The sequence below is a fragment of the Lepidochelys kempii genome, chromosome 7, assembly GCF_965140265.1.
Source record: "Lepidochelys kempii isolate rLepKem1 chromosome 7, rLepKem1.hap2, whole genome shotgun sequence".
NCBI lineage: Eukaryota > Metazoa > Chordata > Testudines > Cheloniidae > Lepidochelys > Lepidochelys kempii.
Window position 1 is genome coordinate 82,390,808 of NC_133262.1, and position 26,692 is coordinate 82,417,499.

The 26,692-nt window shown below is 40.3% G+C and overlaps 1 protein-coding gene across 2 annotated transcripts; it reads left to right on the forward strand.

Annotated features, from left to right (window-relative positions):
* The first annotated feature begins 1,045 nt into the window (after positions 1-1,045).
* VPS26A (VPS26 retromer complex component A) lies at positions 1,046-26,232 on the forward strand. Of its 2 annotated transcripts, XM_073353506.1 has the most exons (10): positions 1,048-1,141; positions 5,074-5,212; positions 9,454-9,603; positions 15,107-15,182; positions 17,520-17,676; positions 20,157-20,321; positions 20,804-20,910; positions 22,380-22,448; positions 25,061-25,203; positions 25,911-26,232. In XM_073353506.1, exons 2-10 carry the CDS (start codon positions 5,210-5,212, stop codon positions 26,022-26,024), a joined length of 984 nt encoding a protein of 327 aa, XP_073209607.1. In that variant the 5' UTR covers positions 1,048-1,141; positions 5,074-5,209; the 3' UTR covers positions 26,025-26,232. The 2 variants fall into 2 exon arrangements, with proteins under 2 accessions (XP_073209606.1, XP_073209607.1); XM_073353505.1 differs by lacking the exon at positions 5,074-5,212 and having other exon boundaries at positions 1,046-1,141.
* Positions 26,233-26,692: the final 460 nt, after the last annotated feature.

The following is a 26,692-nucleotide window of genomic DNA, read 5'->3' on the forward strand; positions in this document are numbered from 1 at the left end:
GTGCCCACTACAGTGTACATTCTGGACACCCCCCCTCCCTTCCCTTCAAATTATGGTGACTTAAGTGTAAGGCCTTTCATTTTCAGTTTTTATTGATTTTTACCCAAATTTCCCCAGGTTTTACAAAAGCTATTATTAGTTTTTTATTTATTTTCATCTGAATTCTAGACCACTCAGGGACATGAAAATACTGATTATGTTAAGAAAATCCAACACATTACATTAGATAGATGTGTTAATAATAAATTAGGGTAAACGTGAGGCTGCCTGTTAAAATAAGGCAATGTATTGGAACATAGAAAGCATGCATATATGTACATACTGTCAATATACAGTTAATGAACTAAACCACAGCATTAAAATGCTTTTACTTTCAATACTCTTACTTTTCTCTGTTGCTTTTTTCCCTGTCCTCCCACCCCCAATATTAACCCAGAAAACTGTGAAGCTGATTTTTGCACCAATTTTCACCCTTCTTTCAGTTTTTTATAATAAATACCAATACATTCCTGGGAAATGTTAAAGTAAAAACCAAACCCAAAGGGCCTTGCTCCAAGAAGATCCTGAACCAAACCCAAAGTTGCTCTTAATAGAGACAGGGAAGTGAGTGAGCAGGGTAAGCAGGGCTGAGGTGGGGGGGCGCAATGGCTGGGTGGGGGCTGTGGGTACGACTGTGGGGTCCCCAGGCTGCCAGTTTTGTTGTAAGTAGGCAAGAGTTCTCGGGGCTCAGGCCCATGAGGTGATGCAGCAGATGGAGAAGCGACTGGCGGCCACAGGCCCTAGGGCGACACAAGCAGTGGCTGATTGGGCCTAGGTGCCTGGGGGGCAAGAGGAGAGAGGGCGGGGGCTGGCACCAGGCCTGGGCCTGCACTGGGAGGTAAGAAGATGTCCTAGACTGGCGACCCATGCCTCGCAGATCGCTCTGGTTGCTAGGGAACTGCGCCCTCTACCGCCCCTGAGGGGCTCCCTGCAGACAGCGCGCGCTCCGCCCCCACGTCCTCCCCTTTCCCTTCTCCGTAGGGACTAGGGAGGGGCGGTCACGTGGCGGAGGGGCGGGGCGTGACCGCCTGAAGGGTCACATGACAGGGGCGCGGGCCGGAGCTGTTGCGGGTCGGGGTCGGTTGGAGGCGAAGTGACCATGGTGAGTGAGCGGGAGCTGGCACCTCGGGGGCCCCTGGGGTGAGCGGGTGGCGCCTCTCCCGTTCCGAGACGTCGGCGCGGCCTGCTCCGTTCCCCTGCCCGCGTGCGGCGCAGGCCCGGGGGCTGCGGAAGGGTTTTGGTGCGCTGGGGGCCGTGAGGGGCGAGCAGGGCCCGTGGCGGCAGCTCGCTCCCGCCGGGGACGCGCCTCGGGACGCGGATTCCCACCTGTGGCCGGCGGGGGCTGGCTCGCGGGCGCCCTCCCTGGCCCGCGTGTCGCTGAGAGGGCCCGCCCTCGGTTGCTCCGCAGGGTGCTGGGCCCCGCGCGCTCAGCCGGCTCCCCTCAGTCGGCGACATTCGACCTCTGACCCTGCAAGGGACTGCACCGGCTTCTCCTCCCGGCTGGCCCGCGCCCAGGCGCTGCGTTGGCTCGTGGCGTTCGGCCTGCGGCACGTTATGGTCGCTCCTCGCCCCGGTGGGCCCCGCAGAGCTGGCAGAGGCTGGGCTGGAGCACCTCTGCACGGCTGTCCCGCGGGGCCGATAACCCCTCCCCCACCACACCTCCTGCCAAGTGACTGTCGGCGGCGGGGCTGCAGGATCCAATGCCACGTGGGTGGGGTCATTTCTCAGAGTAAACACATCATAGGACTGGAAGGGACCTCAAGAGATCATCTGTTCCAGTTCCCTTGCACTCAGGGCGGAACTAAGTATGATCTAGGTCGGGGGTTGTCAAACTTCATTGCACCACAATCCTCTTCTGACAACAAAAATTACTATATGACCCCAGGTGGGGGACCGAAGCCTGAGTGTGCCCAATACCTGCCATTTCTGGGGGGAGGGGAAGCTAAAGCCCAAGGGCTTCAGCCCCCAGGCAGGGGGTCTGTAATCTCAGCCCCACTAACAAGTCTGAGCCAGCCCTGGCAACCCCATTAAAATGGGGTTGTGACCCACTTTGCGGTCCCGACTCAGTTTGCGAACCGCTGATCTAGACCATCTCTGATCTTAAAATTCTCCAAGGATAATGATTCCACAACCTCTCTAGGCAATTTATTTTAGTGCTTAAACACTCTGACAGGAAGTTTTTCCTAATGTCCAACCTAACGTATCCGTGTTGCAATTTAAGCCTATTGCTTTTTGTCCTATCTTCAGAGGTCAAGGAGAACAATTTTTTGTAACAACTAGGGCTGTCGATTAATTGCAGTTAACTCATGTGATTAACTCAAAAAAAATTAATTGTGATTAAAAACATTAATTGCCATTAATTGCACTCTTTAATAAGAGAATACCAATGGAAATGTATTAAATATTTTGGATGTTTTTCTACATTTTCATATATATTGTATTGTGTGCTTTAATTTAAATCAAAGTGTATATTATTTTTGCTTACAAATATTTGCACTGTAAAAATGATTAACAAAAGATATAGTATTTTTCAGTTCACCTTGTACAAGTACTGTAGTGCAATCTTTGTCCTGAAAGCACAACTTACAAACATAGGTGGTTGTTGTTGTTGTTTGTTTAATTAAAAAAAAAGTAAAACTTTAGAGCCTATAAGTCCACTCAGTCCTACTTCTTGTTCAGCCAATCTCTAAGACAAACAAGTTTGTTTACATTTACGGGAGATAATGCTGCCCTCTTCTTATTTACAATGTCACCAGAAAGTGAGAACGGGCATTTACATGGCACTTTTGTAGCCATCATTGCAAGGTATTTATGTGCCAGATATGCTAAACATTCGTATGCCCCTTCATGCTTCGGCCACCATTGCAGAGGACATGCTTCCATGCTGATGACGCTCATTTAAAAAAAATAAGTGTCAATTAAATTTCTGACTGAACACCTTGGGGGAGAATTGTATGTCTCCTGTTCTGTTTTACCTGCATTCTGCCCCATATTTCCTGTTATAGAAGTCTCTGATGATGACCCAGCACATGTTCATTTTAAGAACACTTTCACTGCAGATTTCACAAAACGCAAAGAAGGTACCAATGTAAGAATTCTAAAGATAGCCACAGCACTTGACCCAAGGTTTAAGAATCTGAAGTGCCTTCCAAAATCTGAGAGGGATGAGGTGTGGAGCTTGCTTTCAGAAGTCTTAAAAGAGCAACATTCTCTGATGAGGAAATTACAGAACCCAAACCACCAAAAAAGAAAATCAACCTTCTGGTGGCATCTGAAAATGAAAATAAACGTGTCAATCTGCAGTGCTTTGGATTGTTATCGAGCAGAACCTGCCATCAGCATGGACGCATGTCTTCTGGAATAGTGGTTGAAGCATGAAGGGACATGTGAATCTTTAGCACATCTGGCACGTAAATATCTTGCGACGCTGGCTCCAACAGTGCCGTGAGAACACCTGTTCTTGCTTTCAGGTGATATTGTAAACAAGAAGCGGGCAGCATTATCTCCTGTAAATGTAAACATACTTGTTTGTTTGAGCCATTGGCTGAACAAGAAGTAGGACTGTGAGTGGACTTGCAGGCTCTAAAATTTTACATTTTTTATTTTTGAACACAAGTTTTTTTGTACATAATTCTACATTTGTAAGTTCAACTTTCATGATAAAGAGATTGTACTACAGTACTCGTGTTAGGTGAATTGAAAAATACTATTTCTCTTGTTTTTTTACAGTGCAAATACTTGTAATCAAAAATAAATATTAAGTGAGCACTATACACTTTGTAATTGAAATCAGTATATTTGAAAACGTAGAAAACATCCACAGATATTTAAACAAATGGTACTCGATTAATTGCACTGTTAAACAAAAATAGCGATTCAATTTTTTAATTGCTTGACAGACCTAGTAACAACCTTTTATGTATTTGAAAACTGTTATGCCCCCCTCAGTCTTCTCATCTCCAGACTAAACCCTTTTTTTTTTTTTTCAATCTTCCCTCATAGGTCATGTTTTCTAGACTTTTAGTTATATTTGTTGCTCTTCTCTGGATTTTCTCCAATTTGTCCACATCTTTCCTGAAATATGGTGCCCAGAACTAGACACACTACTCCAGTTGAGGCCTAATCAGTGCAAAGTAAAGCAGAATTACTTCTCATGTCTTGCTTACAACACTCCTGTTAATATATCCCAGAATGATGCTTGCTCTCTTTTTCTTGGTTTTTTTGTTGTTGTTGTTGTTGTTGTTGTTGTGATTTTTTGGTAACAGTGTTACACTGCTAACTCATATTTAGCTTGTGGTCCACTTTGACCCCCATATTCCTTTCCACAGTACTCCTTCGTCGGCAGTCCTTTCCCATTTTGTATGTGTGTAACTGATTGTTCCTTCCTAAATGGAATGCTTTGCATTTGTCCGTATTGAATGTCATTCTATTTATTTCAGACCATTTCTCCAGTTTGTCCAGATCATTTTGAATTTTAATCCTATCCTCCAGTGCACTTGCAACCCCTCCCAGCTTGGTAACATCCACAAACTTTATAAGTGTTCTCTCTATGTGATTATCTAAATCCTTGATGAAGATACTGAACAGAACTGGACCCAGAACTGATCCTTGTGGGATCCTGCTTGATGCACCCTTTCAGCTCGGCCATGAACCACTCACTGATGATTGCTCTCTGGGAATGGTTTTCCAAACAGTTATGGACTCACCTTGTAGTAGCTCCATCATGGTTGTATTTCCCTAGTTTGTTTGTGAGAAGGTCATGTGAGACGGCATCAAAAGCCTTATGAAAGTCAAAATATATCTTGTCTACCACTTCCCCCTATACACAAGGCTTGTTACCCTGTCAAAGAAAGATGTTAGGTTGGTTTGACACAATTTGTTCTTGACAAATCAGTGCTGACTATTACTTATCACCTTATTATCTTCTAGGTGTTTGCAAACTGATTGTTTAATTTTTTGCTCTATTACTTTCTGGGTAGTGAAATTAAGATGTCTGTAATTCCTTGGGTTGCCCTTATTTCCTTTTTTTAATAGATTGGCACTATATATGCCCTCTTCCAGTCATGTGGAATCTCTCCCATCTTTTATGAATTTTCAAAGATGACCATTAATGGCTCAGATATCTCCTCAGTCAACTCCTTGAGTATTCTTGGATGCATTTCATCAGGCCATGGTAACTTTAAGACATCTAACTTGTCTAAGTAATTTTTAACTTGCTCTTTCCCTATTTTAGCCTCTGATCCTACCTCATTTTCACTGGCATTCACAATGTTAGATGTCCAATCGCTATTAAACTTTTCAGTTTTCACTAAAACAAAAAATAGTCATTTAGCGCTTCTGCCATTTTCACATTTTCTGTTACTGTTTCCCTCCCCTCATTGAGTAAAGGGCCTACCTACCCTGTCCTTGGTTTTTCTTTGCTTCTGATGTATTTGTAGAATGTTTTCGTGTTACTCTTTGTCTCTAGCTAGTTGAATCTCTCTTGTTTTGTGACTTGGCCTTCTAATTTTGTGTTCCATACCTGTGTGTTATGTTTATGTTCATCCTTTGTAGTTTGACCTAGTTTCTACTTTTTGTAGGACTCTTCGAGGTTTTAAATCATTGAAGATCTACTTAAGCCATGGTGTTCTCTTGCTCAATTTTCTATCTTTTTCTACTCAGTGGGGTAGTTTGCTCTTGTGCCCTTAATAATATCTCTCTTTCTCCAATGGTAACAATATTTTTTATTATTCCTACTGTATTTGAGTCCTGCCAGTGTTCTTGCCTATCAAAACTTGACAGCTTGGTCCTTACTTGAGGAGTTTAGACTATTTTATTGCAGGCTATAAACAGTTCTGACACCTATCGTATGCTAAGTACATGTTGTGTCATCCAGAAGACTATATTATCCTGAAAGCATGAACTTTTTGGTTTAAGATTACTTATGTATTTGCCAAGCACACTTATGCTGCATATTTATATGGCATCCTCCCAAAATGCCTTACAAATTCTATGTAGGGGTTACTGAAATATACTTGCCTCTGTAGTTGAAAGTGCACAGTAATAGTACAGAAAGGTTTAGGACCATTTCATATTGTAAGGGTATGCCCACACTAAGTTAACATTGTGACTGTCTTTCCCTTACAAGGTATTTAGCAAGGAGATCAGATGCTTTTTTATTTATTTTTTTTAAAGTAGTCCACTGCCTTAGGAGGGAATCTCTTTTTTGGGGAAAGTTAGAGATCAGTTGGACAACATAACTAGAAGATCACAGTTTTTGAAAAATTGAGGTTTTCATTTTTGGAAAACCTATTTTTTTGGAATGGCTTGTTTTTTAAAAATGGTTTAGCCTTGAAACTCCAAATTTGTTTTGTTTATCCATGCTAGATGAGAACTAGTGCTTTTGGGAAGGAGAATGTCTAATTCAGAAGTAACTTGTGAGTCTTGTAACTGTCTTGCAGTATTTGTAAGGTTAGCTGTCTTCACTTGCAAGATATAGCAGTCTATTTGTTGATATGTTTACATATAAACTATTTTGACACAAATTGAGGGAGGTGATGGGGCTTTTATTTAAAGGCTTTATTCTCCTTCAAATTGAAGCATAGGCCAGCCCATATGGGGAACATCTTAAAATAAGTATTGATGTGCAGTATCTTAAGAGTACTCTACTGTCAACCTCTGTTTCTATTGTGACTGCATTTTAGTGGCTCTGTCTATAATTTGTGAAATGCTATACCACAGCAGTTCTCAAACTGTGGGTCGGGACCCCAAGTGGGGTCGTCAGGGCTGGCTTAGACTTCGTGGGGCCGAACCCAACGCCTGAGGGCTTCAGTTTTGGGCAGTGGAGCTGAGATTACAGATCCCCTGCCTGGGGCTTAAGCCCTTGGCTTCACCTCCCTTCCACCCTCCCTCCCCCCCCCCCCCCCCCGGGGTGGCAGGGAGCGGGTGGGCTCAGGCTTCGGTCCCCCCTCCTAGGGTCGTATAGTAATTTTTATAGCTAGAAGGGGGTCACGGTGCAATGAAGTTTGAGAACCCCTGTACTATGGGATCCTTTTAGATGATGTGTGCTGTGAATGTAATCTGTTTTTGGTTTGGAGGTAAATGTGCATAAAACTCAATAGGCACTCTTTCAATTTGATACGTGTAATTGCTGACTACACTTTGAAAGTAGTACTGCATGTTTCAGGATTAATGTGAGCATGTTCCTGGAAAGGGCAATAAAGTGTTATAACTTAAACATATTTCTTGTATACTAATGATTTGGGAATTCTTCCTAAGTAACTAATTTAACTGGAAATTGAATATCAGAAAACAGATGTAGTCACAAAGCAAGCTTCTTTGATGTTCCACCTGTGAATGTAAATCTGTACTCAGCAGAGACTTGGAAGACTTCCCTGTTAGATGTGAGCCCCTCCTTAGGCTGCTTTTTGAGCTGTTGGAGTCTAGGCTACAGAGCTTTCAGATGTTCTAAGCCAATGGGGTGGAGGGGTCTCCCATCAACTTACCTACCACCACTCACTGAGGCTGGGGTAATGATGACAATGGGAGAGGCTCTCCCACTGGCGTTTAGGTCAGTGTAACTTATGTAGTTCAGGGGGGTGGCTTAGTCACACCCCTGAGCGACACAGCTTGTACCGATGTAAGCTATAGTGTGTACATAGCCAGTACTGAGTGGAAGTCTCAGGTTAACTGTAGCTAATCTAGCTTTCTTTTACAGAATATTGCACCACTCTTTGTGAAGAGTTTTGGGGCAGTTTGCCAGAGTAACAAGCTCTAAGTAGAAACAAAGTACAGGGACTTCTTTTATTTAGCCTTGTGTATCTTAACCTATCATAAGATAAAAATTGCTTATGTTCTTTCTTCAGCCTGTCTTGCAGTCCTGTGTCTTCTGTTTCCCCAAACAGTGTCACTCTTGCTGATATGAGAGTTTTCTTCTCAGTAGTGCCTGTTGTTTGGAACAGCTTTCTTGCATCATTAGTTCTATGCGTTTAAGATTTTTAGCTAAATACCTCTCCTCTTCTATTGACTTTGTCCAAACTCTTCAAATTTTGTCTCCCCAGACTACAATTAAAGATCCTACATAGAATGAGAACGTATATTCTTTAAAGAATACCAAATGTACCCAGTAGAAGACAGTGAGGGACTACATCTAGTTTTGTGTGTGTGATTTGCATCCAGAACGTTCTGTTCAGGGGCAGAGACAACGAGGAGTCCTTGTGGCACCGTAGAGACTAACAAATTTATTTGTGTATACGCTTTCGTGGGCTAGAACCCACTTCGTCAGATGCGTGGAGTGGAAAATACAGGAGCAGGTATAAATACATGAAAGGATGGGAGTTGCCTTACCAAGTGTGAGGTTAGTCTAACGAGACAAATCAATTGACAGCAGGATAGCAAGGGAGGAAAAATAACTTTTGAAGTGGTAATGAGTGGCCCATTTCAGACAGTTAACGAGAAGTGTGAGTAATAGTAGGGGGAAACTAGTATTGGGGAAATTAGGTTTAGGTTTTGTAATGATCCAGGGGCAGTCGCAGATAATTTTGAAATGTCCATTCTCATAACTTCAAAAGTTACTTTTCCTCCCTTGGTATCCTGCTGTCAATTGAATTGTCTTGTTAGACTAACCTCACACTTGGTAAGGCAATTCACATCTTTTCATGTATTTATACCTACTCCTGTATTTTCCACTCCATACATCTGATAAAGTGGGTTCTAGCCCATAGAATATCAGGGTTGGAAGGCACCGCCTTTCCTTCCTTCCTCAACCCAGAGTTCGGTGCATAGTCTTGGACCAAAAAACCATCTTTTTCCAGTTCTGCTTCCAGTGTTTCCTGTAGATCCTCTCCCTGGTCTTTCAGTTTGTGGCCTATTTCCTCTTACTCCAATAAACAGTTTTTTACAATGTTATACATAGTGTGTCCCAGTTTCTTAATTGTAAGGAATCCAAAAGTTTGTTTTTGAGTCTGGGTGTCTCAAGTATGATTTAAAACTATCAAATTTCAGTGGAAAGTTGCGGTACTAATAAATAGGGGCTGAAATTTTTTTGTGATCATAATTGGGTACTAGAACTATCTACTTATTCCTGTTGTGACTAGTCAATTTTGCTTGCACTGCTCATTCTTCAGCTTGCTACTGATCTTATCTTTTAATTATTTGCTGAGTACTGTCCCATGTGGTTATTATGAAACTACTTGTGTATAACTTTTTAAACATCCCAATGAAATGATTTGCATATTCTAAAAATTTGAGCTTTACATCTGCAAACTGAGATCTGTCCTTCAGTACACAGGGAACTTGTGTAATTGGGAACATACTTTCATCCCCCAGGCTTTAATTAGTATCACTGCCACAAACAAAAGATTAAAAAAATGTATTTCATAAAAGATAGTTATCTTTATCCCTGTGATAATCTGAAAAATAATTTTTTTATTCCAGAGTTTTCTTGGAGGCTTTTTTGGTCCGATTTGTGAGATTGACATTATTCTTAATGATGCAGAAACACGAAAAACAGCAGAAATTAAAACTGAAGATGGCAAAATAGAAAAACACTTCCTCTTCTATGATGGTGAATCTGTTTCAGGAAAGGTAAGACTTTTGTTTGTGTTTCTTATAATTCTTGTTTACTTTTTGCAGCACATAAATGCAAACTAGATATAAAACATGAGATATAGATTTTTCTTCGTTAGGTAAACTGGTTTGAACACCAGCTTAATTCTCTAGTCTGCCTTTGTTCTTAAAGGTCAGAAAATTATCTGTTCTATACCTACTTGTGACTAATGTAAACTTTAGTTCTTCAAATGGTTATTAGCCAGGATGGGCAGGAATGGTAGCCTCTGTTTGCCAGAAGCTGGGAATGAGTGACAGGGGATGGATCACTTGATGATTACCTGTTCTGTTCATGTCCTCTGGGGCACATGGCACTGGCCACTGTCGGAAAACCAGATACTAGGCTAGATGGACCTTTGGTCTGACCTAGTAAGGCCATTCTTGTGTTCATATTAGTTACTGTGGCAATTAATGGGAACCTCTGTTTTATATGTTCATTAGCCTATTGCTTCTTCTTTTCATCTCTTGTTTTCTTCCTATCTCTGAAGAAGCCAGTGTAGCCAAAGGCATCCCTGTCACTTTGGAATAATTTTTCTTGTTGGAAGCAGTAATCTTTGGAACCCGAGAGAGGGGAAGGCCAAGAAGGCACCATTTATAGCAGTAGTCTTTGGACATCAATTACCTGCTTGTTCTGTACATCCTGAAGTTATGCCCCATGCCCTGAAGTGGTTTCTGGTGGTACATCAGAGGATCTTCAGCTCAGCTGGCCACCAGTTCAGTAGGGGAGAGTGTTTTGACAACAAATTGGGAAAGGATTAGGAAGCCCAAATCTGTTCCTTCCCTCAAAGAAACTGAGCTAGATGGCACCCTTTGCCTGTTTCTCAAGGGACCTATTCACCATCAGGGAATGCTCCCACTCTTCAGACCACCTTCTTTACACACACACACACACACGACTGTGGACTCCTCCGAAATAGAGCATGAATCCCTGGAATGTCTTTCTAGAGTACTGAAACTTTCTCATGGGATGTCTGTAACTCAAGAGTCAGCATGTCTATTTAAAAAGAGGAAGCTACTAGCTTTCATATATTCATTTTCATATACTTTTTTAAAAAAGGATGACAGTCTGGGAGGGCTTCTGAGGAGCTTTGACTAACGCAGTTGCAACTGGATCGGAAGACTATTGGCTCCTCAGGCAGCTTCCCCTTTTTTTAACTCTTCCACCCCAAGATAACTGCTTGCATAATCTCTTGCATCCTCTGCCCCAGACATTAACAGATCACTAGTGATTTATGGACTGCACTAGTGGACTGCAAGGTACAAGAATTTGTGAGCTCACAGCTCTGAGTTAGGAAGTACTGTGCACTTCATGTTTCCATAGAGAGGATCTTCTCGTCCCAGGGAGATGAGATGGCTTACTATTTACTCATTAAGACCAGTAAGGTGTCTTTAAATAAATAATTTAAAATTGACAGATTGGGCTTTCCGTGATTTTGTCCAGGATTCTCTTAAATTGGCATCCAGCACTGCAAGCTCCTTTCCCCACTAGGAGGGACCTATGTTTACTAGACTTGGACAAAATAAATCTCAGTACAGTGTGCTTTAGGGGCTAACATCCACAGGAGATGCATCTAGATTCAGTTGTGTGGAAACAGTTAACCTAACAGGATTCACATCTTAAACTGAGCAGTAGCCAGGCTTCTCTGGCTTGTGAGTGGAATGTTTCTAAAGTTAAGCATTTAAGGGGAATCTCAATGACTGTGCCAGATGACATAAAGGAAGGAATCTCTGCCACCTCCCTGGGTAATAATTCCACACAATGATGGTCAAAGTAAAGAGTCTTTTGGCTGTGGAACTGACATCTAGTTGGCTAACTTCAAGTGCCATGATAAACCCTTATCTATGCCTAAATCAGTCTCAATTTTGTTAACCTTTTTTATGAGAAGGAAGGAGGTAATTTTATTAGTGCTGGTGTGTGATAGTTATTCTGTTCTTAACAGGCACAAGGTGGAAGAGATACAAGCTAGAAAAAGTGGGGGAAATATGGCTTTTGTTGGTTTTTTTTTTTTTTTTTTTGGAACACTGGATGGCTGGCTAGTTACGAATGGATGCTTTGGTAGGCAAGGACACCATGGCACTTGTTGCATGAACCGTGGTTTGCATTTTGATCAGGGGACATCATCTGGTTGGGTCCTTTTTCCTTAGATAGAACGGGGTTGTGTCTGACTCATCTTGCTGTGCTAATGCAGTGCAGTTGATTTCAGGATTTGATGAAAAGCTGAGAGAGAGAAAGATGATAGGATGTCACCTATTCGACATTGGTGAGGCCTCATCTGGAGTACTGTGTCCAGTTTTGGGCCCCACACTTCAAGAAGGATGTGGATAAATTGGAGAGAGTCCAGCGAAGGGCAACAAAAATGATTAGGGGACTGGAACACATGAGTTATGAGGAGAGGCTGAGGGAGCTGGGATTGTTTAGCCTGCAGAAGAGAAGAATGAGGGGGGATTTGATAGCTGCTTTCAACTACCTGAAAGGGGGTTCCAAAGAGGATGGCTCTAGACTGTTCTCAATGGTAGCAGATGACAGAACGAGGAGTAATGGTCTCAAGTTGCAGTGGGGGAGGTTTAGATTGGATATTAGGAAAAACTTTTTCACTAAGAGGGTGGTGAAACACTGGAATGCGTTACCTAGGGAGGTGGTAGAATCTCCTTCCTTAGAGGTTTTTAAGGTCAGGCTTGACAAAGCCCTGGCTGGGATGATTTAACTGGGAATTGGTCCTGCTTTGAGCAGGGGGTTGGACTAGATGACCTTCTGGGGTCTCTTCCAACCCTGATATTCTATGATTCTATAGGAGGAAGGAAATAGTGGGGCAGAAAGTAACACAACAGGAATGGGAGACAAGCTCTTGTGTGCCTCTGTGCTGTTTGGCCGAGGACTGGATGTCATGTTGATTTTCAAGGCCTGATGGCCTTCCTCGGGAAGAAAATCCTTTTGTCAGCTCCTTCTCTCCTGGGATCAGGGAGGATGAGTCCATGAGTTGGGAAGAGACAAGACCTGATAAACTAAGATGCATTGGGATGAGATGTTCTTTTCAAAGTCTCATTTTAGGAACCACAAAAAGGTCGTGGGAGAGGGGAAGTTGGTTGCATTGTTCATCCCCCTCTTTATTTTGTCCACTAATAGTCCTAATATCTGACATACCAATTTTGGTTCATTAATTTCTGGTTCCGCATCTTTTCTTTCTGCCAAGCATGATTTCAACAAATACCTTGAATTACATCAGGAGGCCTTTTTGTTTAGACTAATTCAGTCTCTTTTTTGTACCTTTTTCCCCCATCAACATTTGTTGTTACATCAACCTATAAACATCTTATGAACTTTCAGGTGCTTTTTACATTTGAGCTTACAATTAAGGTAAATATTTGGGCTCAGTTATTACCACTACTTATTCTCTGTTGTATCTCCCAAGCCTATCTACTTGTGACACCTACTTTTGAGTGACTGCTCACTTTGGTATATCTTTCCTTTCCTTTAATGAACAGTGAAATAGTTACATGTTGACACTTAGTGTCCTCATATTGCATCTGAGTTTGTGCCCTTGGAGACAACTGGGGTAGTTCACATCTGAGCCATTGGATAAGGTTCTCTAAAAGCTCAGGCAGACACTACATCAGCTACACTGGGGTTATATTTTGAAGTTTTCTTCACACTAACAGCTAAAGATTTGCTCTTTTTAAAATGAAAGCTGAGACTGGAGGACAGCTGAGAAGCATACTGCATCCTTCCCCCCCCACCCCCACTCCTTTGTGCTCTCAGCGGCCATGCACCACACTTTGGGGAAACAATGATCAAGTGAAATGCTCCAGCTTTCTTTAGCTCTTCTTGGAAAGGAGAGCCAGAGATGCTCATCCCAAGCCATTGGATCCATTGGTTAGTGAATGTCTTTGGGCATAAATGCTTCCTTTACCTCCAAAGAGTTGCAGATAGTAAATGGGTACTGTAAGAGTTACACTCTCTATCCCACCCCCAAAAAAGTCCAAATGTTTTTGTCCGGCTCTATCAACTGCACTCCATAAAGCAGAGTAGCTAAATGCCCAGTAGGGGGAGCATGAGTTAAGCATTGTTCCCACAACTTTCTTGGAATAGCTGATGCTTATAACAAATTCATTGCATGTTTGTGCCTGGGGGAGAGGAGGGGGAAAGGATTGTGGAGGGTGAAGTCAAGTCTTAAAATAGATCTCTGATAACTGAACTTAAGACCAATACCAAATATAGAGAGCTCAGAAGGAGCCCCAGCATGGCTGACAAGCAGTATCTCGTTAAGTCTAGCTTGGGGATCGGCAACCTTTGGCCCGTGGCCCACCAGGGTAAGCCCCCGGCAAGCTTACCTGCATCTGCAGGTTCGGCCGATCGCGGCTGCGGGAAGTGGCATGGGCCGAGGGATGTTTCTGGCTGCCACTTCCTGCAGCCCCCATTGGCTTGGAGCGGCGAACCGCAGCCTGTGGGAGCCACAATTGGCTGAACCTGCAGACGCGGCAGGTAAACAAACCGGCCCAGCCCACCAGGGGGGCTTTCTCTGGCGGGCCGGAGGCCAACGGTTGCCGATCCCTGGTCTAGCTTATACTTTTCCTGCTCCTCTTGAACTCTTTTTTTGTGTTAGGGTAACAACTGGGATTTGGGGTGGGATGGGGCGTTGGAGATTGGTGGTGGTCTTTCATATTAATACTGGGTAGGTTGGCAAACTTTAGCACCCTACCTGTTACTGACTGTAAGACTGAGTGAACCTCCTTTTCATCTGTAGTAGTCCTATTGCCTTGCCTTTATCTCCCATTAAGTCCTGAAGGAGTGTCAGGCTGAAGGACCCCAGCTGGTGGTGAATGATGTAACTGAATTTGGCAATATGAAAGCAGAACCTCCATCGCTCACGTCTCCAACCATACAGTTGAATAGCTCACATTTAATCAAGAAGTGTGAAAACACTATTGTAGTAATCTGGATAAAATCGTACTAGTTTGAGCTGACAGCTTTTTGTCTAAAACAATGAAATTTCAGTAGTTTAAACACTTCTATGAATGCTTTCCATTTTGAGAAGTCAGTCAGTTAAGATCTTTTCCTTGTAGCTGTTTTCTCCTGGAAAGGTTTTAGGCCTCAAGAATGTTGTACAAGGAGGAAGGAAAAGTTGTCTAGTCAGATGACTACTCTAAATAGGAGAGTTGAACTGCCAGGAATAAAGTATGTTTCTGATCCTGTAGTGGAGCATTACTAATTTGATCGCAATTTTACATTCCCTTGGACAGTCTTTATCTGTCCTTAATGCATCCTCTTGTGTATTGCCTTTAAGGGTTATACGCAAGCTTAAACCCTTAAAAATCATGGAGTGGAAAAAGACAGGGGAAGGAAGGAGAGAGCTTTCTGGGCACACCCAAATAACTGATCTTTGTCCAGAAGTGAAAGTGAACACCTGCTGTGCTACAGTGGAAAGTATAAAAGCCTCCAACTGATATTGTTGTTTTTTTTTTGTTTTTGTTTTTTTTTTTTCAGGTGAACATAGCCTTTAAACAACCTGGAAAGAGGTTAGAGCACCAAGGAATTAGAATTGAATTTGTAGGACAAATTGGTGAGTTTTGAAGCTGCCAATGTGGTGAGGGTAGATGTGATTTATGGAACTTTTACACTCATAACTGTAAGCACTCTGGCTCAGTCCTCATGACTACATCAGGATAGTGGTTAACAAGTGCTGAAGTAAGACAATGTCTTAGTCATTTTAACTCAGAAGTAATGTGCTACTTGTACTGGTCAGAAATTGGAAAAAGCAGCAGTCTTCCTCTTTCGCCAGTCTGTTTAAGAGTTGATTGATTTATGGGAAACCTGGAGAAACATTTTATGGCCAACCAGAGAGCGTGCTTGCCATTTACACAACTTATTGCCACACGTGATCAATGCAGAACTGCGTTCACAGTCTTAATCTGCATACTCAAAATGAAAACCTAGGAAAATTTAGACTTTTTTTTTTTAAACCACAAGTGGCAATCACATGAAAAATAACACCCAAAAATTCATCTCTCTCGCTTATTTCTCATGTCTTCTTTAGTGTATCAAACTAAAATGCCAAGCATGTACCAGCTGTGCAGGCCTGGATTACTTTTTTAGTCTCTAATCCTTGATTTAGAGGGAAAAGGAGGTATAGGAAAAAGAAGGGTGGTAATGGTCTAATTACCTCTTTCTAGAAATACGTCTGTGGCCCTTGCAGTATTCTAAAGTGTAGTTGTGTACTGTTACTGAACATAAAGTAAGGTGTCTTAAATATCTCAAAGTGCAGAGATCCTATAAAATTGCCTGATAACACTGCATTAAACTAAAGTTCTTTTTTTTCCCATTCAGATTTAGAAGCTAAAATTGTGAAGAATCTGCATCATTTGGTTAGGTTCAAAGGTCTATCAGTAGTTTCTCCCAAAAACACTTGAAATATCCTTTCTCTATACAGCTTAGATTTATTATAAAATTCTATATCTTCTGTTTACAATAGCCTCTCTGATTTATACAAAAAGTATTCTTCCTGCCTCAGAAAATACAACAGTAAATTTACTAGAAAATCATGAAGTAGTATATTTAAAATTAAACAGTTGTCCAGTGAACAAAATACACTTCGCAACATTCTTTTAATTATGATCACTTTGTTTTGTAACAGGCAAAAAACCAGTAACTAATGTGTCTGTCACTTAAATACTGTTCTTTTGTATTTCTAACAAGCTGCTTTTGTGATGCATTATTACTTGGGTTGTGGTATATTTAAATGTGAACCTGCTTAGAGTAATGAATTTATTTTTAATTCTCTGCTAGGGAGAATTAATTAAATTTGAATAAATTTGTCAAATATTTTAACTCCTCGTGATAGTTACTGTCATGTAACTGACCATGTTTCTTTACAATTCTGAATCCTAAACAACAATTTATATGTAGAAATGGTTTTCCTGATAGGTTTTGCAAAGTTAAAAATATGTATTCTGTGAAGACTGGGTGGCTCAAAGATTTAGTAATAAGATTAAACACTAAGGGTCACAGGAAGTCCTGGTGTAAATGCAATCAACTCCATTAGTCAGTGTGTGCCTGTTTACAGCATGATAGAACTTGGACCTAAGTGGCTGGTTTGAACTTACCTGGGTTGGTAGTAATGATGATATACCTTCTAACAGTTTTTTGTAACTTGTAGATTAATTGGTGGTGACAGTCCTGTTCCAAATGTTGCTAATTGCCTTCTTTTAGCCTTTCTGCTGTAACTACCAGAGACTTAAGTGGACACGGAGACTTTATTACAGAATATTGGAATTTATGTTACTATGACACTAATTTAACCAGAAATTCCTTTATTTAATTGAGAGGCCTAATGGTCTTTATACAGTTGCTCTAAATAATAAGTATTCTACTACATCCAAACAGTAACAAAACATTTATAAACATTTGATCAAAATACTTACAAACGGTAAATTCAGAAGTGCTTAGACCCATATTGGTTGGCTCCAACTTCAGGTAGGTATTGGGAATGAACCATCTAATAGCTTGTCTTTTTAAACCCTTTAACAAACAAGTGATGTCATTGCCTGTTGCCAATTTAGCTAAAAAACAGGGTTTGGCCAATTTGGGTCATTACTGGTTCAACACACACAATTCTTGTTTTTAACTATCTCTGATAATTAGGGCCTTTTTTTCTTTCTATCTTATCATTTATCTTTCTGGTCTAGTTGTTGTAATTTGATGCTGAAGATTGCTGACCTTTTTGCTGATGTGTTTTAAATTCCACTGATCTGGAGGTGAATTTAATGGCTGTCTCTTCTCCCCAACACACCTTACTTCCAGCAGTCAGAGTAGAACTATAAAAAGAGGTTTCAAATGATGTTCACTTCAACAGTTGTGTTTATTAATAAACTCTTTCTAACTTCTTGCTTCTCAATTTCAGAACTCTTCAATGACAAGAGCAACACTCATGAATTTGTAAACCTAGTGAAAGAACTGGCCTTACCAGGAGAACTGACACAAAGCAGAAGTTATGACTTTGAGTTTATGCAAGTTGAGAAGCCATATGAATCCTACATTGGTGCCAATGTCAGATTGAGGTGTGAAAATATGCATTTAAGCAGGCAGATTCTATGAAATTTGATACTAGAATCAGATATCCTGTTAGGTTATATGTAAAACAGGCTGAGTGTGCATTCAACAAAATGGTAATTCTGTCAAGTCTGTTTCCCATTAAGTTGTAAACATAAAATTAACACTGTGTATTACAGAACTAAAATTTGTATCTTTCTCCAAAACTCTGTACATGGAATTTACTTTTACTGTGCTCACACTCACAATGGCACTCTTTTCTAGATGGACAGTGAAACTTCCACCTAGAAAATGGGTTGGTATTTCAATCATTTCACCTGTTCATGAAGTCCAGCCCTTCTTTAAGGTGACGCTTTCTCAAGTGTTGATTTTGATTCCAATAGAACGCATGAAGTGACATTTTTCAGAGGACTTAAGGGTATAATTCTGGTAGCTCTTTGGAAGCATCAGGATCACATGGAGGGTTATAGCAAAGACCACTCGACATCTGCTGGTCTCCCAAATCTCTCATAGCAAGGCTTCTTCTGAATTCAAAAATATCTTCAGCTCTGTCATATAAACCCAGTTCTCTGTTGTAGGGGTTGTTAAAATTGAAAGTTAACTTATGAATAAAATGCTTTTCTCAAGCGCAATGTTTTGATTATTTCCTGTTAACAAAGAAGATAAGGTGAAAAAATAACATTTGACCCACTACTTTGAAGGACACCAAGATAGAAAGTAGAGTTGATGTCTGTGAAGAGATCTTGTATTTGAGAACGTAAGGAGGATTTTGGTTTATAGCACTCTAGTTGATACATATCAAGAATCAGAGATGTCAATTCATCGCAGTTAGCTCATGCAATTAACTCAAAAAAATTAACTGCGATTAAAAAAATTAATCGCGCTTAATCGTATTGTTAAACAATAGATTACCAGTTGAAATTTTTTTTGATTACATAACTGCACTCAAAAACAAAACAATGTAAAACTTTAGAGCCTACAATTCCACTCAAGTCCTACTTCTTGTTCAGCCAATCACTAAGAGAAACAAGTTTGTTTACATTTACAGGAGATATGCTGCCCGTTTCTTATTTACAATGTCACCTGAAAGTGAGAACAGGAGTTCGCGTGGCACTTTTGTAGCCATCATTGCAAGGTATTTATGTGCCAGATATGCTAAACATTCATAAGCCTTTCCTGCTTCAGCCACCATTCCGGAGGACATGCCGATGATGATGGTTTTAAAAAAAAATATAGTGTGCTAATTTAAATTGGACTGAACTCCTTGTGGGAGAATTGTATGTCTCCTGTTCTGTTTTACCCGCATTCTGCCATATATTTCGTGTTATAGCAGTCTCGGATGATGACCCAGCACATGGTGTTTGATTTACGAACACTGTCACTGCAGATTTGACAAAATGCAAAGAAGGTACCAATGTGAAATTTCTAAAAATAGCTACGGCACTCGACCCAAGGCTTCAGATTTTGGAAGGCACTTCAGAGTTTTAGAGGGATGAGGTGTGGAGCATGCTTTCAGAAGTTTTAAAAGAGCAACATTTCGATGCGGAAACTACAGAACCCGAACCACCAAAAAAAGAAAATCAAGCTTCTGTTGGTGGCATCTGACTCAGATGATGAAAATGAACATGCATTGGTCCGCTCTGCTTAGGATTGTTATTGAGCAGAACCTGTCATCAGCATGTCCTCTGGAATGGTGGGTGAAGCATGAAAGGACGTATGAATCTTTAGCGCATCTGGCACATAAATATCTTGCAACGCCAGTTACAACAGTGCCGTGCGAACATCTGGTCTCACTTTCAGGTGACACTGTAAACAAGAAGCGGGCAGCATTGTCTCCTGCAAATGTAACCAAACTTGTTTGTCTGAGTGATTTGGCTGAAGTAGGACCCAGTGGACTTGTAGGCTGTAAAGTTTTACATTGTTTTATTTTTGAATGCAGTTATTTTCTTGTACGTAATTCTACATGTGTAAGTTCAACTTTCATGATAAAGAGATTGCGCTACAATACTTTAAGTGAATTGAAATATACTATCTTTTTTACAGTGCAAATATTTGTAATAAAAATTATAAAGTGAGCACTGTACGCTTTATTCTGTGTTGTAATTGAAATCAATATATTTGAAAATGTAGAAAACATCCAAAAATATTTAAATAAATGGTATTCTATCCTTAACAGCGCGATTAATTGCGATGAATTTTTTTAATCGCTTGACAGCCCTAGTATCAACGTGACTAAAGGAAATGAGACTGGAGGCATGTGTTGCCAAGGCTTTGACTTGACTAGCTAGTAAGTTAAACAATGGATAAAATTCTGTAGAATGTTTGGGTTTAAAGAGAAATGTCTAGTTACTGAATATAAAATGACCCTCTTGTAGTCTTACTTTGTTTTTTAGTTATTTCATTAGAGTGTCACCTTGGCAATTTCATCCATAAAAACAATATAATCTGCATAACTGAGTCTCTGTTAACTTTACTGTTTACTTCATAGGTATTTTCTTAAAGTGACAATAGTAAGACGACTGTCAGACTTGGTAAAAGAATATGATCTTATTGTTCACCAGCTTGCGACATACCCAGATGTTAACAACTCTATTAAAATGGAAGTAGGCATTGAAGACTGCCTGCATATAGAATTTGAATATAACAAGTCGAAGTAAGTGTGACTCAAAACCTACACAAATAGAAGTACTCAAATTGATCAAGAAGAGAGTAACCTTTGATGTAATATAGATGACTTACCATAATGATTCTTGCATTATGAGCTTTTTTTAGATTCTGGAGGCTTGGAAACAAAATGATTGATCATAAAGGCAAAGATTAGATTTTCAGAGTAGTTGCCAAGTGCCTTTTTCAGTGCTTAACATTCAGTCTCTTGCAAACTTGCTAGCGACTTTGATTTCACTCCTGAAATCATGCTATTTGGATGACTGTAGTGCATTCTCAGTTGGAACCTATAACGGTAGGGATGTTCTAGCCTCACTTGAGTGGTTGGGAAACCCACCTTAGCAGAAGGGCACTGTTCGGTTCAGTTTCAGCAATAAAAATGATGACCTGTATCTTTTTTTCTTAAACTCTAGCTAGAATCATGTGTATTAGGTAAGCCTTTAACTGAAAGCCATGTTTGTTCTCCTAAAGGTATCACTTAAAGGATGTGATTGTTGGAAAAATTTATTTCCTCTTAGTAAGAATAAAAATTCAGCACATGGAGTTGCAGCTGATCAAAAAGGAGATCACTGGAATTGGTAAGATGAGCAAAAAAGGAAGAATACCAATATGAACTAGTAATTTGTATATCATAAAGTTGATGCAAACCTAATAGTAAGAAGTTAATCAAAGATATATATATTTGGTTTATCAGACATTTTAATGGGGTTTCTGTTCATCTGGGGTTCAGAATCAAATTTGATATCTAGTATAAAAGTAGCTAGATCTTGTAGTAGACATCTGCTTCATACTTTAGGATTCAAAGCTTGCTTTTGGGTTGGAGAGCTCATCCTAGATCACTGAAATTTACAGGCTACTTACAGAACTCTTGATACTCAAACTAAAAATATGCATGAGCATGAATTGTTTGGTTATTCACTTCAGTCTAATATCTGAAATTAGTGGACTTTTTTTTTTTTTTTTAAAAAACAGTTGAGGAGGCCGGTCGTGTCCTTTTGAACAGTAGATAATTGTGAAGACGGGCATTTTTGAAATCTTTAAGTCCCATTAACTTTCATTAGGGTTCATAAGTAACTCTTGAAATGGGACTTACAAGCCTACATTAGGCATTTTTGAAAATGTTACCCTTCGTCTACATTCTCCCCCCCCGCCCCCTTATTAAAGGAGCTATATCTGGAAAGTATTGTCTTTATATAAAGACCTAACTTTACAAATATCAGTGTTAGGTTTGGTCTTTGCTGTTTTTCTGAACGATGATTTGGAGGTCTGGGATGTCTGAATGCTCATACTTCAACTGAAGAGGTAGTGATGCTGCATCTTTAACAGACTTCCTATATTTGAGTGTCCATTAGTCATTGGAATTAAATAGGTGTTAGTTATTAAAAGCAAACCAAAAACAGTTTTTGTGATGCCAGAATTTTACAAGCTCTTCAGTCATCTTACAGTTTTCCAGGGTAAACAAGACATGAATTTGTATTTCCTTAAAACTTAAGCTGCTTTAAATACATCAGAGAGGGTGCAAATAATTTCTTTTCCTTTACAAGTCAATCTTTACACCTTTAAGCGACACATTTTTGTTAAACCCCTCATGACTTATGAACTTGTTACAGAGCTACTCGATCCCTCAAATAAACAAGTAGATAACTCTTGATAGTACTATGTCCATTTCACAAAATCAGCAAACCATTTAAGTTTGAACTCGAAGGAGGTTTGAAGCAGGAGGAGGTGGATGATTGCAGGTAAAGTTTCCAAAGCATTTCCCCATACTATTTGTAGCTCTACCTAATATTTTTTGTCACTTATGAATATAAGCACTATTGGAAGTTGAGTCTTTTTCTTAATATACACTATCTTTCTTAAAACACATACAAAGGGAAACCAAGGGTTTGTGCCCATTAAAGGGAAACCACTGTTCTTGGGCAGGAGTTGCCATAAGACTACTGTTTGGGGTCCTGTAGTTTGATTGAAAAAGCATATCAAGTAAATGTTCCAAAAAGTCTCTCATTAACATGTTGCACTTTTTTTTTTTTTTTTTTCCTTAAACTAGGGCCCAGTACCACAACAGAGACGGAAACCATTGCTAAGTATGAAATAATGGATGGTGCGCCAGTCAAAGGTAAATAATTGCTCTTGAACTTTGGAGAGCATTCTAGTGTAAAAATTATAACCAGGTTTTTAAAATGAGTTTGCTTCTATATGGATAAGAATTTTTCTTTGTAAAAGAGGTACGGTAAGGTAGAACACCCAAAGCTGCAAGTGGCAATAGTGATTACTTAACCTAGAGATGGGGGTTCTAATTATGAAATTTTGTTTGAAGTTCAATCCTTTTTACTACTCCTACTCACCCCCACAAGTACCTGTGATCTGATTTGGGATTCCAGTTCAAGCCTATCTCTACTACATTAACAGCTCACTGTATAGGAGGAATTGAAGAATATTCTTCCTAAAAAGCGGGAGGACAGTCCCTCTTTTCTCTGATTTTGCTGCCAAGTGCTCCCCTCCTTTAGTAGTATTTTTAAGTACTTCCATCTCTGATCTCCACCGTATTTGCCTCTTTGGAAGCAGACTCTTCAGCAAGCCTCTGAGCACAAGCCACCTGGTGCCTACTGTCGGAACATGCAGCTGCTCTAAGGCAGTGGTTCTCAACCAGGGGTACAAAGAGGTCTTCCAGGGGGCATATCCAGTGGTGAGCTGGAGCCGGTTTGCACTGGTTTGTGCGAACCAGTTGTTAAATTTTGAAGCCGGTTTCAAACCAGTTGCTAAAGGGGTGGGCAAACTCTGGCCCGTGGGCCACATCTGGCCCGCGGGACTGTACTGTCCGGCCCGCCTGAGCTCTCGGTTGGGGAGGCTTCCCTGAGAATCCCTTTTAAATTTTTACTTATCCGGTAGCGCTTCAGGCCTTCGGCAGCAGGTCCTTCACTTGCTCCAGGTCTTCAGCGGCACTTTGGCGCGGGTCCGTCAGTGCCCCCGAAAACCCAGAATGACTGAAGGACCTGCTGCTGAAGTGCCGCCGAAGACCCGGAGCGACTGAAGGAACCGGTTCTTCAGCTTTTGGCAGCTCATCACTGGGTACATCGACTCACCTAGATATTTGCCTAGTTTTACAATAGGCTATATAATAAGCAGAAGTGAAGTCAGTACAAACTAAAATTTTCATACAGACAATGACTTGTTTATACTGCTCTATATACTATACACTCAAATGTAAGTACTATATTTATATTCCCATTATTTTGTTATAATATGGTAAAAATGAGAAAGTAATAGTACACAGTAATAGTGTGCTGTGACAGTTTTGTATTTTAATGTCTGATTTTGTAAGTAAATAGTCTTTTAGCTGAGGTGAAACTTGGGGTACACGAGACAAATCAGACATATGGTAGTCTGGAAAGGATGAGAACCACTGCTCTAAGGGCTCATGGACAGCAACTGTGCTATGAATATTTAGGTGCCTCTAAATTAAAATAACTCACTGGGTGGAAAAGATATTATTCCTTAGGCCTGGTCTAAACATGAAGTTCCACCAGTTTAGGTAATGGTGTAGTTTAACTAAAATAAGTTTAAAAGTTAGTGCAGCTTTGTTGGGCAAACTAAAATAAGTCATGATAAACAAACTTGAACAGGTTTATGTGTTTAAAACTGATTGCCCCTAATGGGCAAGCTATGCTGATATATCTGTTTGAAATTGATTATAAGTGTGCCCACATAGGGATTTAACTAAACTGGTGCAAGTTTGCTTGTGTAGTCAAGCCCCTAGAAAGTTTCCTTTTCCCCTCTGAGCTATTGCAGCCAATATCTTGAGGGCACTTCAAGACTTGGAATGGGGCAGATTCTGGAACAATTAGGAGTCCTGAAGGAAGAGGCTGGCTGCTAATGACTCTCAAGCTTGCTTCCAGAGAAGAGTTTAGGGAGGGATGTGGTAAATAAAGGTAGAGGAAAAGAAGGATCACAAGGCTTAAAGCTCCTTAAGAAAAATCAGTGGGAGAAAGGGAAGAAAGTAGGTAGGGAGGGTTCTGGTGTGTAGTGGGGAGGGGTACAGGTGTGCAAGCTGCCAATCACTGATGGTGACAGAACTCCCTTGAGCAGCTACTGTAGGATCCTGAGACAAGACTGAACAGCAAGATTAAATCACCGTTTTTGGTGACAGGGCTATCTGATGGTTGTGTTGCAAAAACTCCAACTAGAATTTGGATCCTGCAGATCCAGATCAGTCTGATTCAGGCACGGCTGAAGAACATTGACTGATTAATAGTTGTCTGATCTGGTTTTGAGTGAAAATAGTGTTCTTATTGACTTTGAGCTAGTATCGGCATTTTCCATAATAGCTCTGACAACGAGACTTAGATTATTTTAGTAATTTAGTGATGAGAGGTCCCAGAAAGGGTAATGCTGGGTGACGGTTCATGTTTGACACTGGCTTCTTATTTAATTATAGTAGATTGGCCTTCAAGGTGTTGGTCCTTTTAAAGCTCTGAATGGTCTGGAATCCAGTTAGGTGAAATAACCTCTCACTTATACCATCTTCTGGCACACCGTTGACTTAAAGGCTCTTGTAAACTTCAGGACCTGTGTTGGGTTTCCCAGATGAGGGCCTGTGCCCTTAGAATCTGAAGGGTGCTTGGGTAGAAGACCACCACTTTTTCACCCAGTCTTACGCATTTTGGGGAATGTGTTTTAATGAGAGTTCTCTCAGATGAAACTAATTCTAACTTTTCTTTCCTCTTCAAGGTGAATCAATTCCTATAAGACTTTTCTTAGCAGGCTATGATCCAACGCCTACAATGAGGGATGTGAACAAAAAATTTTCAGTGAGATACTTTTTGAATCTAGTGCTTGTGGATGAAGAAGACAGACGGTACTTCAAACAACAGGTATGGTGTTGTACAGGCTGGAGTCTTGTGACAGGCTGGTTTTTGTTGTGAAGTTTTGTTTTTTTGTTTTTTTCATATTTGGAAACCGAACAAGTAAACTCTATGTTACAAATAGAAATATGAAATAATTACTTTTCTCCCATTTGCTGTACTGAATAGTACGCGCACAAAACTTAATTTGCGAGTGAGGAAGAAGAAGGGGATGATGAACACTATTTTAGCAAAGATGAGGTATTAGTGTGGTACAAAATGCAAGAAAGGAGTGATTGATGCCCCACAGAACTTACAATCTAAATAGCCAGACAAAACAATACTGATAGAAATTGCTGTGTGTCCAAAAGGGAAATTATTTTGGAGCATTATTTTTAAATTACTGGATGTGCAACATTTTTTTGTTTCACTTGAGTGGGTTAATGCTGGATGAAGAGACACAAGGAATTTGATTTGGTTCCTGGCATAAGAGAGTACAAAGGTAAAGGCGTGAAAAGGATATAAAGGGCAATATTTATAAACCGAATTGCTTTGGTTTGAGAACACATCTGTACCTGATTTATAGAAATATAGCTCATTACAGAATGGAAATAGTGATGCGAAGTATTTTGGAAACCTTGCATCAATAGAAACTTATGATTAATTTTGAGGTTATGGGGTTAATATTTGACCAGACATAACGCTATACTAAATGAGCATTTGCTTCCCCTATATAGGAAATAATTCTTTGGAGAAAAGCTCCTGAGAAACTGAGGAAACCACGAACAAATTTTCACCAGCGGTTTGAATCTCCAGAACCACAAGCATCTGCTGAGCAACCTGAAATGTGAACTAGATAGGAGGTGAAAAAACTGTTGTGACACTTCAGCAGAGTAAAGGTGGCAGCAGCCTGTAGGAGAAGAGAAGGCAAAAACTCACATTACACCGGTCTTCCTTCGTCTTACAGTGCTGCATTTACCATATTACTAAAACATTCGTCAAGTAAACATTCAAGTGTGTATATACATTTAAAATAAAGTGCTTTCTCAAACACTGGAACTTTCTTAAGCTACTATTTTATACTGCACATTTTACTTTTATTTGATAATGTTATGCACTCGATATGCATAAAGCTTAAACAAATCTAGTTATATATTTCCATGCATGTAGGCTTGTATATTTATTTTTTGCTAATCACCTATAATACGTAGATTAAAGCAGTTCTCCCCCATCATGTCATTTATCGCATGCATACCTCCAATGCTGCTTATCTGAACTAGTTTTGAAACCAACAGATAAGTATACTTGTCTAAATTACACTAAAAATCAGGGTTTATGGTGGATCTTTTGTCTTTAGAATGAGACTTTTAAATATTCTTGACATGCGAGCATAGTTTAACTCTTTACCACAAACTTACTGTACCTGTTTGGAGTCTTCTAAGACCATACCGTGGTTCTCAGAGGCTTTGAATCTTGTATCTTTCACAAGAACGTTCACAAACAAATTTGTTCCCAAGAT